Source organism: Hippocampus comes, unplaced genomic scaffold, assembly GCF_001891065.2.
Source record: "Hippocampus comes isolate QL1 unplaced genomic scaffold, H_comes_QL1_v1.1 scaffold41, whole genome shotgun sequence".
NCBI classification, from domain to species: domain Eukaryota; kingdom Metazoa; phylum Chordata; class Actinopteri; order Syngnathiformes; family Syngnathidae; genus Hippocampus; species Hippocampus comes.
Window position 1 is genome coordinate 2,217,649 of NW_017805153.1, and position 15,907 is coordinate 2,233,555.

Sequence of the window (15,907 nt, forward strand, 5' to 3'; positions counted from 1 at the left end):
TGACAATACAGTGGTGCAGTATTGGAATTTTATCGTTGCCGTGGAGTGTATACAAATTGTCATGGACCGAGTAGCATGTGTCAGAAGTAACCTTTTTTTCCCCCCTTTTTAACAAATGATTTTCAGCATTAGATTAACAGTAGTCCACAAACATGAAAGCCTTTGTTTGTATATTTTTGTCACTTTGGTATTCCAAATTTAATTCCAGACCTCACCTCTTAATCGTCTATGTACACCTGTATGTCCAACCTAGGAGGATCTTCCAGTAATGACTTAGTTTTGTTTCATACTTTTGTGACAGGTTTAATAATTTCGTGGCTTTCCTTGAGTTGAAAGGTGAATAAAACCTAAGCCGCCTGGCTTTCTCTTATGATCTCTTGTCACTGCAACATGAATAAATGAATGAAACCTGAACCACGAATCTTCAAATGAGTCAAAAAAATTAACCTGCATTACAGCTCTGTCATGATCGTTCTCATTGGATCGACAGGAAGAACTCCACAATGGGCATCCACACACAAGTAAACAATATTATTAATGTTGTCTGACCAATGAGAATTTTACTTGTCCTATATACACTCATAATCAGATGCGCTACAGTAACATTTTGACAGAAGAAGCCAAAGGTCACATCAGTGCTTTGCAATCCAAACGGCTTTTAGGCAGTGAAATTGAGCTTGAAGAGGACTGTCTGAGGCGTGGTGATGTCTGCCACTGCTAATTCCTGTCCGTCCGATAAGCCCAGCTCTGCGTGAATAGACAAAAATTAAAATCAATACATTCTTATACAAACACTGTGTATAAATGTCAACAGCATAAGGACAAAAGGCCATTTGCCATTTCGTACCTTTCAAGGTTTTGCAGAGGTTTGGCCGTGTTCGTTCCTCAATTGATTTGACAGACTGTAATTAAAAGTAAATTAGTACTATAGTTTCGAGTTTTAAATGCAAATAACAGGCTGACTTGTGCGCTTCTATTACCTGCAGGTACAGTGTCTTATTTTTGCCTTCCAGAGTTGTGGTGATAGCCGGAGATTTCATTTGCCTGGAAAATAATAGAAATATCATGCTTTTTCTTCATTGTTAACTCGGGTCCAACCAAGCAGAACACTTTCAATGCATGCAGTTCGCTATTTTGTGTGCCCAAACAAAATTTAACACTGCAGCATGTCAGTTCATCTGGTGATTGTCAAATGTGTCAAGCAAAAAATTACATTCATTTGGCTTTATTAGTGCAATTTCCAAAAATTAAATTCTGTGATTCTTTTGCGCATCATTGGAGGGATTACGGCCAATGAATAACCGGCTTCGTCAATTCCATGCAACAAAAATGCACTATGATAAACAGAGAAATACCATGCTTCACCACAAAAAGAAAAGAGGCTTTTATTGCTTGTGAACACACAATGCCTGATTAACCACTAAATGCGTAGAACTCTTTGTACCCTGCACATGAGTTGAGCATAGAGGAAAAATTACCGCCGGATTCATTACACGTGCGTATTGGCCAATTTTCCTCACCACCCTGCATATGTTGATGAATCAGAATTCCCTCTAAACGGTGACTCGCGCCCACCAGAGACTTCATTTGCATCAACCCCGCCCCGATCCAATCCCTTATAACGGGGCATCCATCTGATGGAATCAGCAAATCTGCTGAGTCCCATAACTGTCTTTATCCAATTTTCAAAAAGGTTCATATAACCGGAAAGCTTGCCGAACACAGAAACTGATAACGTAAAATATTAGCCGGAGATCCCGGACCATTGAGCAGCTGAAGCTGTACACCAAGCACGAACGGGAAAGAATTCCAAATCCAAAGCTTCAACAATTAGTGTCCGCCGTTCCCAAATGTTTACTGAATGTTGCTCAAAGAAAAGGTGATGTAACACCGTGGTAAACGTGACCCCGCCACAGTTTTTTCGGAACGTGCTGCAGCCATAAAATTCTAATTGTTATTTGCTAAAAACAACAAAGCTTCTCAGTTTGAACATGAACTCTCTTGTCTTTGTAGGGTATTCAATTAAATATAGGTTGAACATGAGTTGCAAATCATTGCATTCAGTTTTTAGTTCGGTTTAACGCAATGTCCCAACTTCAGTGGATTTAGGTTTGCATAGTAACTGTGCTGCTGTCCGGCTTGGTGGAAAAGTGGTTGAGTGTTACTCACAGGGAGGCGTTCTCTGTCAGGTACTCCAAGACCTCCTGTAGTTTTGCAGAAGGCGGGAACTGAAGGTCTTGAGGCACCTGGCTGCACGCCGAACAGTTGTCCTGCCCGTCACAAACACACATGCAGCACAGAGCTGCGTTATTGCTCGTCGGGGGGGGGAATGATCAAGACCCGGACAACAAACCTTTCGCTCAGCTTCAAAACTGTAAGTGTAGAGTCCGTCCACATCATTGAAGACCAGGTAATTATTTAAAGGAATATACGCACTGGAACAAGAAAGAGATGTGATGTGCGTCGGACAAAGCCATCGATTGAGCAGAATGACTTCAAACGTGCTTCCGGCACAAACCTTGTCGCAATTTTAAAAACTTCACTTGCGCAGGCAGCTGCAAAGAACACAAGCGCAAGTGGGAGAAGCAAAACGGGACTGAAGCTCAAAGACCTCTTTGGGACATTTGTCAGTGGAGGATCAAACATCATTTTGAAACGACTATTTAAATCTGACAGGCTGAACGCCAAATAAAATACAGGAGCTACTGAATTAGAGTACAGTAATTACAGTACAGTTTCATACCGGCGATAACGGCATTTGTGGACGCCACTGCAGGAATGATCCGCTTTACGACGCCTGCAAAAAATGGAGTCTCGTTAACACCCGACAACGCAAAAGCCGTCCGTTCGGGTGAGCGTGCAAAACGGATGTGACCTTGAGTGAGTCGGTATGTGACTCCTGTTATGTTGAACTGTGCAGCTCGCTCCAGCGCTCGCTCAAACATCCACTGGATGTGCTCGGGATTATCGCCGTCTAAACTGGTTTCTGGAGAACAAAGGAGGTGACAGTGATTCTCCGGCAACACGGGAAGGATGGAATGGGCTCCGTACCTCCAAATGGCTTTTCTTTGGGCCACTGAAACAATCTGGGATATTCAATGCAATGTTCGGGGAGCCTCGGCATGGACGCAATGGTGCACATGGGGAAGTGAACCTGAGCATTGGAAAAAGAGCAGGTTCGAGTCAACTTCTTGGGTGCGACAATGTTACTGGACAAATCTTGCCGACGCTCCATTTTAGAAGTGTAAGGAGGTAAAACCGAGCGGGAGCCTGACCTGCGGTGGGTACAACTCAAGTGTGCAGTCGATGCAAGCCGTCATGCCGGGTAAAATGACGCGGGCATTTCCTTTAAAGCCTTCCGTGCCCCCATCAATGAGGGGGATGATGGAGCTGGGGTCCAGTATTCCATCTTCATAGCTCAGGAGGGATATCTAAACTTGGCAAAAAAAAAAAATAAATAAAAAAACGGTCACTGAGCTAAATCTCATTTTACGGAACTTGATGAGCATCTGTTGAAGAGAGCGCAGCTTCCCACCAGCATGCCGTTCATCCATCGCCTGGCGATGATGGAGTCCAGCCCACAGACGATGATGTGAAACTCTGCAGGGAGACCAGGAGGTCAGGGAGTCAAGTCCGCTGACTTGACTCGCTCGCTCAAGTTGACATCTGATACTTACGCCGGTAGAAGGACTCATCAAAGTCCTGGATTTTCTTGTAGTGACTGAATGTGGAACTGTTGAGGAATTACTGTAAAAGCACGCTCATGTTGTTCGCAAGTGTGATGAGGTCACGGTCATTTGAGAGACAGAGACTTGGTTTCCAGTAGGATACGGGACAACTTTACATCCAGGGATGCGACTGTTGATGAAGTCAGCAGCCACTTCTGCTTTTGGTCGTCCGACATCTTTAGGTCTGATGAAACAAGTTCAAACAAAAACAACCGAGATTAACAGTGAAGGGGGTGGGGAAACAAACATTATCATAGGTCAGAGCACCTTGATTCAAAAGGTGTCTCAAACAAAGCCATTTCGGCCGAATAAACTAAAGCGCACCCATTCAAAATACAAGCAGGTGGAAAATACAATGGCAAGAATTTTTAACAATTGCAAATCCTGCGATTTGCGATTGTTAAAAATGCCGTCAACACCGAGTTTGTCCAAACAAGCCCGATTCAACATGGATCTCGATATATGGGGTGCGATATAATTCAAGGACGGTTCATTTTCAAGTGGAACTTTTCAAGTCAATGGGACGCAAGTAGGTTACTGTCAATGTGGCATTTCCTTCCAAGATATTTCTCTTCACTCAGAGGCGATTCGACACGCATCCCGATAAACTTTAAGTGCAACGATTTTGTTCGATTAGATGCACTCCCAGCTTTTAAATCAAAACCAATTTTCCGATTCAAACCAGTCTTGTGTTATCAGATAAGGTAACATTTGGCCAAACTTTTTCTATTTCTTCAACTTCAACTCTTTATTGTTCTGTGTATTTCAGGCAATCTGGATGGCCTGTGGCACCATGTTGCCTCTCACGGGTTAGTTCGAGAAACTGAAAATCCTTTAATTTTCTCAAAAACCAACTGTGCGCCCTAAGAATGGATAAATCAGTGTTTCAGTTTGTCGTCCTTAATTCCAATTCCTTCCCATCATGTTCACGTTGTCATTCTAATGCGCAGTAAACTCTTGCAGTCGCCTGCGTGTTTTTGTCATTCTAGAACTTGGACTATTTTCTGCTTCTGTGTCTAGGAATCATGGGAAATGTAGTCCTATGAGCCAAGCCCGAGCTCTTTCCAGCGGCGCGTTTCCAATGTTAAACTCTGGAATAATGTAATTGTCGCTGTGGGAGCGAGAGATCAACGCTGCGTCAATTCATTCTAATTGAGCATTCATGTTTGCGTTCTCATGCTCATCCACATCTAATCGCTTGTAGGCATTTTTGTCAGACCAGAACTACTTCCTGCTTTCTTGTGGACAGTATTTAGCATCAGCCAAAATAATAACACGACCACCTATCACCAGATTGACAAGCGATGTTCAAACATTTCCCCCCTATCTGTTGGAGGATCCTTTCCTCTGCTCAAAGCAACCTCTCTTTAGTTGCACGGCGAACAAAAGCAACTCAGACACAAGCTGCTACTCGCTACTTCAAACCGGTCTATGTTATGTGTGTATGTATGTTTTTTTTGTGTGCCTTAAAAAAAACTAAGCAAAAAACAAAAAAAAACCAAAACAAAAAAAACAATCAAGAACACTTTTAACCTGACATCAACATACGAGTACATTATATAGCGTCTTTATAGAAATTCCGAACTTTGACTGAGGGAAGGTGTGCGGGGAGGGGGGCGGGGGATCAGATGACAATCTGAAAAAGACTGAGAATAAAATAATAAAAAGGAGAGTTACCTGAAAAGAAACTGCCGATTGAGGTTTGACAAGTCAATAGTGTCCATGTCAACCACATGGATGAGGCGAAACCCAGACAGGGCCTGCAACAACACAAGCTTGTTAGAACAAAGTTTAGGGCACTCTCAGTCCACTTCCTACCAAATCTTTAAGCAGTTCGCAGCCAAGTCCACCAGCACCAATCACTAAAATCTTGCACGTCTCCAACAGGAACTGGAGAGTCTGAAGCGACACGTGCACCAGGGCAGGGAAATTATGAGGTCATCGCTCATACAATGTTGACGTGGCTATGGAAGCGTCCCGCTCACCTCTGTGCTTGGCTCGAAATCGGGATGTGTGAATGGACCGGGTCTCTCCAGGAACTTTCTCACGTGATTCCACCGGCCGGCCCAGTCGCAGGCACCACCATCTACAGCCATTCTAAATACACACACACACACACACACACACACACACACACACACACACGAGAACATCTTGACGATCAGAAGAATCATACAAGACAAACACACCTTTTTGAATTGTGGCCAAAATGTTCAACCAAGGTTTCATTGGACCATTTCAAAACCTCCCAAACACAAAATGTCTTATGGTCTGTTGGAAACGCTCGAAAAGACTTTGTTTGTTTTAATTCAAATGGGTTGAGCAGTTTATAGGTCAGAGGTTACATTAATGGTGTGAAAAGTTTTGAAATGATTTATTTTCATCTCACGTTTTGTATCATTTAAACAGGGGTGTGTAAACATTTTATATCCATCCATCCATTTTCCAAACCGCTTAATCCTCACTAGGGTCGCGGGGGGTGCTGGAGCCAGGGGTCCCAGCCGTCTTCGGGCAGTAGGCGAGGGACACCCTGAACCGGTTGCCAGCCAATCGCAGGGCACACAGAGACGAACAACCATCCACGCTCACATTCACACCTAGGGACAATTTAGTGCGTTCAATCAGCCTGCCATGCATGTTTTTCGAATGCGGGAGGAAACTGGAGTACCCGGAGAAAACCCACGCAGGCCCGGGGAGAACATGCAAACTCCACACAGGGAGGCCGGAGCTGGAATTGAACCCGGTACCTCAGCACTGTGAAGTCGACGTGCTAACCACTGGACTACCGGGCTGCCACATTTTATATCCACCGCAGTAAAATATTTCTGCACATGTTGATGGTTCAGGCTTCATTGAGTTATTTGCGCCACTTTTTAAACAACTGCCTGGCAGTTTTCCATCAAGCTACAATGGTGACAAAACAATTTGTCATCATTACTGCTCAGTTTATGTATAACAGCAGTAAATTAGCTGTCTCACACTAAACACACGATTCAAAGTAATTTAAATCGCATTTTCTCAGGGTTGATGCTTACTTAAAATATCTGATGGACTCCTGACCAAGCCAGATCTCCTTACACGAGTTCATCTTGTCAAAACAATTTACTTTCAGGATAAATACGCGTGTACCTAATGTGGCCAGAAGAACGCCATTGTTGTTGATCACTTGTCAATCAAAACAAAGATACGTTAAGAGCACATTTAGATACAATGAGTTTAGTGACTGTCAGTAAAATCGGTTTATTTGGATTCAATTATGTGAATGTGCATGTTTTCTGGCCTCATTGCCTAACGCAACCCTACTGCCGGGCAGAGAAACCTTTCATTAGCATTCGTAGCACTAACTTGTCTGTCAGGTCCTCTATTCGCCTTCTTTTCTTCTCCCTGGAAGAAAAAAATGGGAATAGATTTGAAACATGCCGCGATAGGGTCAAATTGCGAAACGTTAAACTCCGATTAAAAAGCATTTTCATCCATTGAGACTTACGGCTCCTCGGCATCCGCCATACTTTCACGGTCCCATGTCCTCGAGTGTGACGGATTAGTTGGCGAGCGTCAAAGCTGCGCAGCTCGACGCAGCTTCAGAGAGCGCAATGGCTGTAAACAGCCATTGCGCTCTCTTAATACTGAACGGAGACCAAAGTGTAAATTGTCTTCAATGTGCTTTTCGTGTCATAAATAAGTAAATACATCCATTTGTGGATATCTTTTAGGACTGCATTAAAACTCGCTTCCGGGAACCAGAAACATGGGTTTTCCTGTGCAGTAACACCGGCGCCAATGAAAGATAATTCTGTGGCGCTGACACAAGGAAAAGCAAACCTTGCGTTTTGTGCTTCCCACCGACAACAATCAGCCTTTAATTATCGCGAGAGTTTGGCGTCACGTCCAACTGCCCCTACTGGAAACGGCAGTGATCAGCTGACCCGTCACACATCAGCAGCGTCGCAGTTTCTGTGATGTGAGCTGTGCACTTCCCGACTTCACGTTGACGTCATGGCAGCCAAAATGGAGCTTGCACCGTTCAGAACGTGGGATGATTTCTATCCGGGAACGGAGCGCTTCGCCAAACCAGAGTTTGGAGATGTGGCAAAGTGGAATAACAGAGTTATCAGCAATTTAATGTACTACCAGACGAACTACTTCGCCGCGGCTGTGGTGGTTTTCCTCATCGTTGGGTTAGTACCAGCGAACACAAGACTAGCTTGGGTGGCGAGTTTTTAGCATGCATACTTTTTTATTTTTGTAGACTCACACCCATGATGATTTAAGTGGCCGCGCTGAGTGCCCTGCGCGCCTGATGGACAATTCATTGGAGCTCATTTATGTAATCCCTCGCATGCTTGTGTCGCAAATGCTCTGTGTCGGACAGTCACAAATACGATCATTACTGTTTAGTGGTTGTCAAACTCGATACCAAGTACCACCCTTTTACAATCCTGGGCTCTCAAAGTATTGTACCACCATAATAACAATAATTGTCAAGTAGACCAGTGTTCAAGCTAAAACGAGATATACTTCCAAGAGATAAAGAACATTTTGCTGAACAATTTTGCAGCAATTACCATTTCCGCATCTGATCAAGTGACACGTATGCGTGTCATTGAAGCTCGAACGTGCTTTCAATCATATTGGAAATGTGCTACACCCTCTTTGCATCCTTTGATGTTTGATAATGTTCATTCAGGGCTAAAGGTACTTTGATTTTTCTCATTTGAATATCCATTTCTACACGCATTTTCTATTGTGCTTGAGGAGTCACGGTAAACTGGTATTAGATTAGGCCGATTCCAGTTTACTTTGGGCGAGAGGCGGTTTACACACCCTGAACTGGGCACATAAAGACAATCAAGGTGGAGTCAAACACCGAACTTCACAAGTGTAGTTACTTTGAATATTTCAGACCAATTCCTCAGAATGCTGACCTTGTAATTCCTGTCTGCTTGCAGCACTGAACCATTTTTGCTGCTGCACTTATTGAGCACCAGCACATTGTTTAAAAATACTGACCTAAATGGCTAAAATAATGCTACGGTCCATTTCGCAGGTTCCTGAACCCACTTGGTATGTTTCTTGGAGGAACTGTCGTGACCTTGGTATTCATGGGCTCCGTGTGGGCCGGAGAGAATCAAGCCACCATCAAGAACTTCAAGAGGAAGAACCCCACTCTGTTTGTTATCGGCGTCATGGTCACCAGTTACCTCCTGCTGTCGCTGTGCGGCGGTGTCATGGTCTTCATCTTTGGCATCACCTTCCCTCTGCTGTGTAAGTCTTTACATACAAATATACAAAATTGCTGCCCACTAAAATGATCCGACTTTATTTTTCTCTTTTTTTTAATATTGACGTGTTTCACTGGAATGACTTCTTTTTAACCTCTCACCATGTCACCTCCATTTCCTTCACCGTGAAGTTGTTCAGATACTGGATACTCAACACATGTTGACAACTATGAAAATGATGGACGTACAGACACGTGTAATATCGGCAGAGAAAAAAAATATGTTTGCTTGAACGATGCTCTTGAGGAAAAGTAAGGCACACTGCAAAACTGTAGGGGGAGCCAAAATAATCCAAGTAATTCTTTACTGTTGCTTGAAGTATGCAGAGACGTTACTGCAAATCCTCAGCCAAATCCTTTTGGACTAAAAATTGTTCTAAATCACAACACACGTTGTTGTTTTAATATATCGGAGTTGGCCAATGCTGGCTTACTGATGGTTTTCACGTAAGGTCTCTACCGTATGACTCACACAGGGAAGCATAACTGAGGTTTTGCCGCAGCTGAATAAGTTTCCAAACGCTCACTCTGACTCACTGTTCAATGAAAAGAGAGCATATAAATTACGCTGGCGAGTATTCTCTTCTGAAAGATGACAGATTTCACCAGTTTTAGTTTTGTCTCTCACTCCATATGACTGTTGAAGCGAACATTAGAGCTTTAACATGCCGCTGGAGCCAGCGTGATCACGTCCCAGGCGGCCTGCCCACCGCCCCATGTTTACAGATTGCTATGGTTTCTCGGTGTGGACACAACCGCATTTACTGACTGATGTCATGCCTTTGCGATCTGCCACATCGACTAACACCTGCATGTGTGTGTCTCGCTCTCTCTGTCACTTATTATTTCCAGCAAAGAATATCTACGTGTAAAAAGAGTTGTCTTTAACATACGTTTTGAAACTCGTGTTATTTCCTATTGTTGCTGTTCAGTAATCCTCATCCACGCCTCCCTGAGACTGCGCAACATGAAGAACAGGCTGGAGAACAAGATGGAAGTTGTTGGGATGAAGAAGACTCCGATGGGCGTCCTCATGGATCTCTTGGATCAGCAGGAGGAGAGAGTCAACAAAATGCAGGATTTTATCGAGAGCAAACTGAAGCAGTAAGATCGGAGCAAAGGGAAGTCTGCTCCATCATCCCGCATGCCACAAGTAGAATCACATTTGTACTTTTGGGCCCGCCGCTCTTCCCGTTTGCTTTTAGTTAGATGAGCACACTCCTTCAAATGTGTACAAACGCTTTGCAAAATCACAGTTGAAAGACAAATGGCAGCAAAGGTTCGAGCATTCCCATGTCTGAGGATTTAAAAATACACTCATCCCCTTGCTGATTTTGGGCTTCTTTGGCACGCAGCTTGGGTAATTTCCTCGTCGACTTAATCGCGCTGCTTTGTCACGGCCATTGCCAGACTTTATTTCTTATCTATAGTAAGAAACACCGATTGACTTCTTCAAAGCAAAGCTTCCATTCTGTTACTTCAGGAGCCTTACAAATACTGATCCAAGGCCAATGCGCTTCTGGTGTACATGTGTTCTCACTAGTAATCCTGAGTATAAATAGAACAATTTTTCAGACTGTGTGACCGTGTGCTGAAAGCAAAGACTAGCTTGGGAGTATCTCCACCGATCTTCCCTGTGCAATCGAAAAGGAATGGCTCTTTCAGCTTTGTTCGACTCTAATATGTATAGGTTTGCTGTTTGTGTCTATTATTTCGGCTATATTATGAATGCAATGGCTGTGGGTGCACGCAAGTGCATGTCGACTGCCCAGTTTGTGCACAAAGGCCTTCAGATGGATGGAACGTGTTGTCCTCTGTTACATGTGACTTTTTCCATGGTGTGAGCACAGATCCAAATATTAAACATGGCTGTCGAAACCAATTAATGATGTGTTGTTTTTTTTTTTTTTCCTCATCGCTTTATGAATGGTATGCAGTCGTTGCATTTGTGGGATTGTTTATTAATTGGCAAATGCAAAACCACAACTAATCCAGCATTTAGTAAATGTAAGCCTTCTTGGCACACAATATGTGTTAAATAAGCATTAAACAGTTGGGCTCCCCTCTGAATAAATGTACACGTGTTCAGCTGTTTTCGGGGTGCAAATATTGAAAACTTTGAATTTCACTGTAAAACACAGTTGAACCAGAAGTTGACGTCACACCATATATTGAGACACATGGATATTTTTTTCTTACTGTCTGACATGAAATCAGACTGAACTCTTCCTGTTGTAGGTCAGTTCGATCATCAACATTATTTCCATTTGCGAAATGCCAGAATAATAAACAAAATATTTTTTAGACCAATTTTTAAAGGCTTTTTTTCAAAGTCAGGAGTACTACTGTATGTCATTAGTATTTTGTCCCTTGCCTCTTACTGTCACTGTATGATTTGGGTCAAATGCTTTGGATTTCCTACCACAACCTTCTCACAACAGCTGACATTTTACCCCATCGAAAGAACTAGTGGAACTGAGCCAAGTTTGTACGCTGCCTTGCGAGCATATGCCTTTTCAGGTCTGCCCCTAAATTGTCAATAGGACTGAGATCAAGGGTTTGTTATGGCCATACCAAAGCATATCTGGAAGCCATTTTGGGACCAGTTTGCTCTGGGTCATCGTCCTTGTGGAAGACCCATTTGCGCCCAATCCTTAACCTCTTGGCTCATGTGTTGAAATGTTGCTTCAGAATTTCCACATAGTGTTCCTTCCTCATGTCTTTTTTTTTTGTGAAGCGCACCAGTCCCTCCTGCTGCCAAACACCCCCATCACACGATGCTGCCTCTCACCGGAAGCTTTCAATGACGTGACATCATAATGTGTGTTGTCCCAAATTGTTCAAAGGTGCAGGAATCATTTACTGTATGTAAATTTTTGACTTCGAAGACAGTAATGAAAGAATTTTTTTTTTTTTAATCTCATTTTTCAGGCTTTTAGCAAATAGAAATCATTTCGGTAATCCTAATTGACTACGATACAGAACAGGAAAAGTTTAGTCTGGTTTAATGTCAGACAGTGAGAAAGAAAAGAATCCATGTGTTTTCTATACAACCCCTGGCAAAAAAATAAAATTAAAAAAAATGGAATCACTGCTCCCAGAGGATGATCAGAAAAAGTAAAATCACAAGTTTCACAGGTTCCACAAAATCGTTTTATTCAAAATGTAATCCTTCCGCCTTTAAGCAATTAAAAAAAAATTGTTGTACTCAGTCATATATTTTTAGAGCAAGTAGAATAAAAAATGCAACCGTTCAATTCTGAGGACAAAATTAATGAATCATTGAGAATAAAAGAAAAAAAACGTACAACACTACAGCAGCAATACTCTGTTTTGTTTCTAGCCTTGTCATTGACCATTGGTGTGCATTTGCTGTGAGTTTTCTGTCGTGATGCTTTGACAAATACCTACTTGGAGAAATGTTATAATTATTTCCTTTGTTCCAACTGACATCTCTCATGTCGGCGCCACGTTTTCAACTGCTGACTAAATAGCAGATTCAACCTGATGCAGGTATTTGTTTTTGAGCCATTCTGTACTTTTCCCTCTTCTTGCTCCAAACATTATTGTGACTGACTGCAACCATTTTTTAAAGTGTTTCTTAAAGCCAGAAGGGTGGCATTTTGAATAAAAGTTGTTTTATGGAACATCGGCGATTAGCCTTGAATGGTCATTTGATCATCAGCAAATGATTCCATCATTTTTTCCCAATGATTGCTTTCAACTGTACATACCACACATTATTGGCTTTTGTGAAACATGGGTGAACAACAGCCAGCCGCTATGTGTGTGAACACGTGGTTCTTTCTCAGTGGACACTTCATTTTCCCAAATCCAGTAGGTGTCAAACACATATCAAGAAAAGTCACTGCCTTAGGTGAGACTTGTTTCACTTGATTCCAGGGCTTTAGGGAGTGGCACCTGCAAGCAAAGGAAATCATTTGTGTTAAAGTTTGCGTGGCATTCCATTAAGAAGGTCATACTTTACACACGCCATACATTCCAAGTAGTGTGATCATAGCACATTGGGTGCTTGATGTAGCTCTGCCAAAACTCGACGGATCATTTCTCTCAATAAAAATGGCTGTCTCTATGTGTCAGTCCCGTGATTGACAGGTGATCAGTCCAGCAGGCGGCCCTCCTCTCATCCTAAATCAGCTCCGCTTTCATACGACCCTGGACGGAAAGCGATGGGTGCATTGTATTGTATTTACATCCAGAAAAGCATCTGTTGGGGGTGGTACTCTCACCCTGGCCGAAAGGCTTTCTTTAGCTTTCGTTGATATACGGTGGCTTTTATGAAGCGAGTCTAAATTTGTGCTCGTGCCCGCCCACTCTGCATAACGCAAAGGATTCCATCCAGTGGTAAGGCTTGAATGCATGCTTTGGACACATTTGCCATTGGAAGAATGTGGGACCACCTTCTCACCCGAGATGGACGACGTTGATGAAGATGTTTGAGTTAAAAGGACTAATTGGTACTTCCTTGTTCAATGTCTGATGAGGATTATTTATCACCCAGCGGCAATACTCACAGATTTAAGATAGGCCACGCTACTCTTCTTGATCTCATTGAGGAGCTCATCACGGGGTGTGGGATCAACCTTCGGTGGCACTCGCCTGCGAGGGACCGGTTTCAAAGTCTTAATGACATCCTTCAGGTTTGCTTTTTCATCCGCCGCCGCTTGTGTGACCGACTCTTTCACTTTGGGAGCCTTCCTCAGTTGGAAACCTGCTCGCTCTTGTCGACTGGCTTCCCTGCGGTCCAGCTCCTGAAAGTGGTCGCGTTTCTTCGGAGTTTTCTTCAGCCGGACGTCCCTCAGTGGGTTTTGGGGCTCGGCACTTGGTTGTCTGGGAATTCTCTTGTGCTTGAGCTGCTTTGGGGGCCCGGGTTCTTCTTCTCTTTCTCCCCCATCTTCTTTTGGGGGCACACGATTCAGCTCTTTTGGGGGCACACGATTCAGTTCTTTTGGGGGCGCAACAAGCCCATGTTTCTGTAGGAGTTCCAGGGGCGGTATGTACCCCAGCATCTCGAGTAAACCCGGAGGCAGGTTGAGACTGCTCTCGTACATCTGCATGACCTCCCTCTGCTCCTTCAGCTGCTGTTGCTTCTGCTCTTCTTTTCTCAGTTGCCTCTGGCGGTCCAGATTCCTGGTTAAGAGATTAGTCACCACCATCCTCGGCCCTGGCTGTTCAAAATGGTAGCCCAACTTCAGGAGGGTGTTGTTGGCCTTGAGCAGGCGCGAGATCTCCATTTCGGCATGATGACCCAGCATGTGTCTTTGATTGTGAAATCGCAGCTCGGCGAGGGTCTCGTTGAACTGGAGGCATCGAATGATGGCCACGATTCCCTTTCCCGTGATGAAGTTGGACTCGATGTTGAGCGTTGTGATGCTGCGATTCTCGCGTAACATGTTGGCCAAGTTGAACGCAATGTTTTCATCCACACCCGTGTTTGCGATGCTGAACGTTTTCACGTGTTTGTTCTTCTTCAAGGCGTTGACATAGTCCAGGAGCATCTCTTTGGGAATGTTTTCGATGTTGTTGAGATTGACCTCAGTGACAGAAGAGTTGTTGTTCCGGATCTTATCAAGTGTCGACTCCAAGTTTGTCTCATTTCCTGATGGTCGAGATGTCATTTTGATGTTGTTCAGTGCCAGCTTGGGGATTTTTAATTTGTTGATTTTTGTCCCCTCTTTCTGCTGGGGTTTGTCGTCGGGCTCCGTCGACTTTGCATCTGCGAGTAAGTCTTGAGGAGGCAAAGACTCCGTCGTTTTACTGTCCTCTTTAACTTCTGCCGTTCCGTCTCTCCGGCCTGCTGCTTCCTCCTCTGTGCTGTCAGATAGTGTCTTCGTATTTTCGTGTTTATTTGGATTCATCTTTTTGTCTTTCTCATGGACCTCTTTGTCTGGGCCATTGCCCTCTTTTACGCTGTTGACGATTTCCTTCTTCACGGTTCCCTCGATTGCTTCATCAAATATTTGCCTTTCTCTCGAACCGTCTTTAGCTTTTTCCTCAATGACTTCCTCATTCACTTCAGGGGCTTCATCGTGCCCATCTTCCACAGTGTTGACGTCTTCTTTCTCTTCGGCCTCCTGCCTCACTGTTTTCTGATGAAGACAACCAAGGGGACCAACATTGTTAGCGCCGTGTCCTCCCAAGTACTACGATTATGTTTGTGCGAAAACTTGTTTTTTTTACATTATTTTGGCAGTCTGGTGGCCTCTTACCTCACTGGGTAGCAGAGTAGCCGGCACTCTTTCTTCCTCAAGCATACGTTTGGATTCCTTTTCCCAGTAGAGGTAGCCGACCAAGGATCTGTGGTCAAAGGTTCCAGTCGGCGGCTTCTCTGTCTGGTCCTTCTGCCTCTGTCCAACTGGAACGCTATCATCTGGAGCAATCATAATATCCATTTCACTCTGGAGCTCCTTAAGCTCCTCGGGCGAGAGCATAGCAAGGATTTCATCCTCATCAATGTCCTCTTCATTGACATCCTCAGTATCTCTGTTGGACATCTCTGGTTGCGTTCTCAGTTCAAATTCTGTCAAAAGGATGCTAAATGTTCTGTCAGGATACTGACGCAGGGCACAGCAAACTGGCAAGCCTCTGACTGACTTGAGCTGGAGTTGCTCCGCTTCTGCCTCATGTGGGGTCTAAAAAAAGCGCACGGGTGATATTTACGGCAAGACAAGTAGGGGGCGAAAGGCATGCTATCGGTCGTTTTTCAGCCCCTCCTCACGGGGCTTTTGGGATGACAGTTGCTTCGGGCAAATGAAATCAGCAAGACCGACAGCAGCAGGTGGACAATTTTCGTATGCCTGATCAAGCTCCTACAACAGGAGCATGACAAAAATGTGACAAAACTATTCATCCCATCTCCCGTCAATCTTTTTAGACC

The 15,907-nt window shown here is 43.9% G+C and overlaps 3 protein-coding genes across 3 annotated transcripts; 1 reads left to right on the forward strand and 2 right to left on the reverse strand.

The window, feature by feature from the left end:
- Positions 1 to 105: 105 nt before the first annotated feature.
- uba3 (ubiquitin-like modifier activating enzyme 3) lies at positions 106 to 7,534 on the reverse strand. Its single transcript, XM_019868486.1, has 18 exons — positions 7,216 to 7,534; positions 7,074 to 7,112; positions 5,714 to 5,825; positions 5,547 to 5,627; positions 5,406 to 5,488; positions 3,832 to 3,912; positions 3,678 to 3,721; positions 3,536 to 3,600; positions 3,276 to 3,431; positions 3,052 to 3,154; positions 2,876 to 2,986; positions 2,744 to 2,797; positions 2,519 to 2,555; positions 2,354 to 2,435; positions 2,170 to 2,270; positions 981 to 1,044; positions 848 to 902; positions 106 to 747 (listed from the first exon to the last, which is right to left on the reverse strand). Exons 1-18 carry the CDS (start codon positions 7,233 to 7,235, stop codon positions 659 to 661), a joined length of 1,377 nt encoding a protein of 458 aa, XP_019724045.1. The 5' UTR covers positions 7,236 to 7,534; the 3' UTR covers positions 106 to 658.
- Positions 7,535 to 7,630: 96 nt separating this feature from the next.
- On the forward strand, positions 7,631 to 10,891 carry LOC109514987 (PRA1 family protein 3). The gene is made up of 3 exons (XM_019868487.1): positions 7,631 to 7,906; positions 8,776 to 8,993; positions 9,942 to 10,891. Exons 1-3 carry the CDS (start codon positions 7,725 to 7,727, stop codon positions 10,115 to 10,117), a joined length of 576 nt encoding a protein of 191 aa, XP_019724046.1. The 5' UTR covers positions 7,631 to 7,724; the 3' UTR covers positions 10,118 to 10,891.
- Positions 10,892 to 11,514: 623 nt separating this feature from the next.
- Positions 11,515 to 15,661, reverse strand: lmod3 (leiomodin 3 (fetal)). Its single transcript, XM_019868482.1, has 3 exons — positions 15,240 to 15,661; positions 13,545 to 15,119; positions 11,515 to 12,930 (listed from the first exon to the last, which is right to left on the reverse strand). Exons 1-3 carry the CDS (start codon positions 15,522 to 15,524, stop codon positions 12,883 to 12,885), a joined length of 1,908 nt encoding a protein of 635 aa, XP_019724041.1. The 5' UTR covers positions 15,525 to 15,661; the 3' UTR covers positions 11,515 to 12,882.
- Positions 15,662 to 15,907: the final 246 nt, after the last annotated feature.

Excerpts from the sequence above, each read along its gene's own strand:
- lmod3 (XM_019868482.1), bottom strand. The coding sequence starts at position 15,524 with ATGTCCAACAGAGATACTGAGGATGTCAATGAAGAGGACATTGATGAG. Across the intron at positions 15,120-15,239 it reads CTACTCTGCTACCCAGTGAG|AAAACAGTGAGGCAGGAGGC; the intron begins GTAAGAGGCCAC and ends TGTCTTCATCAG. Across the intron at positions 12,931-13,544 it reads GCGTGGCCTATCTTAAATCT|GTGCCACTCCCTAAAGCCCT; the intron begins GTGAGTATTGCC and ends CTTTGCTTGCAG.
- LOC109514987 (XM_019868487.1), top strand. The coding sequence starts at position 7,725 with ATGGCAGCCAAAATGGAGCTTGCACCGTTCAGAACGTGGGATGATTTC. Across the intron at positions 7,907-8,775 it reads GTGGTTTTCCTCATCGTTGG|GTTCCTGAACCCACTTGGTA; the intron begins GTTAGTACCAGC and ends TCCATTTCGCAG. Across the intron at positions 8,994-9,941 it reads CATCACCTTCCCTCTGCTGT|TAATCCTCATCCACGCCTCC; the intron begins GTAAGTCTTTAC and ends GTTGCTGTTCAG.
- uba3 (XM_019868486.1), bottom strand. The coding sequence starts at position 7,235 with ATGGCGGATGCCGAGGAGCC. Across the intron at positions 2,436-2,518 it reads GTTTTTAAAATTGCGACAAG|TGCGTATATTCCTTTAAATA; the intron begins GTTTGTGCCGGA and ends TTCTTGTTCCAG. Across the intron at positions 1,045-2,169 it reads CTGACAGAGAACGCCTCCCT|GCAAATGAAATCTCCGGCTA; the intron begins GTGAGTAACACT and ends ATTATTTTCCAG.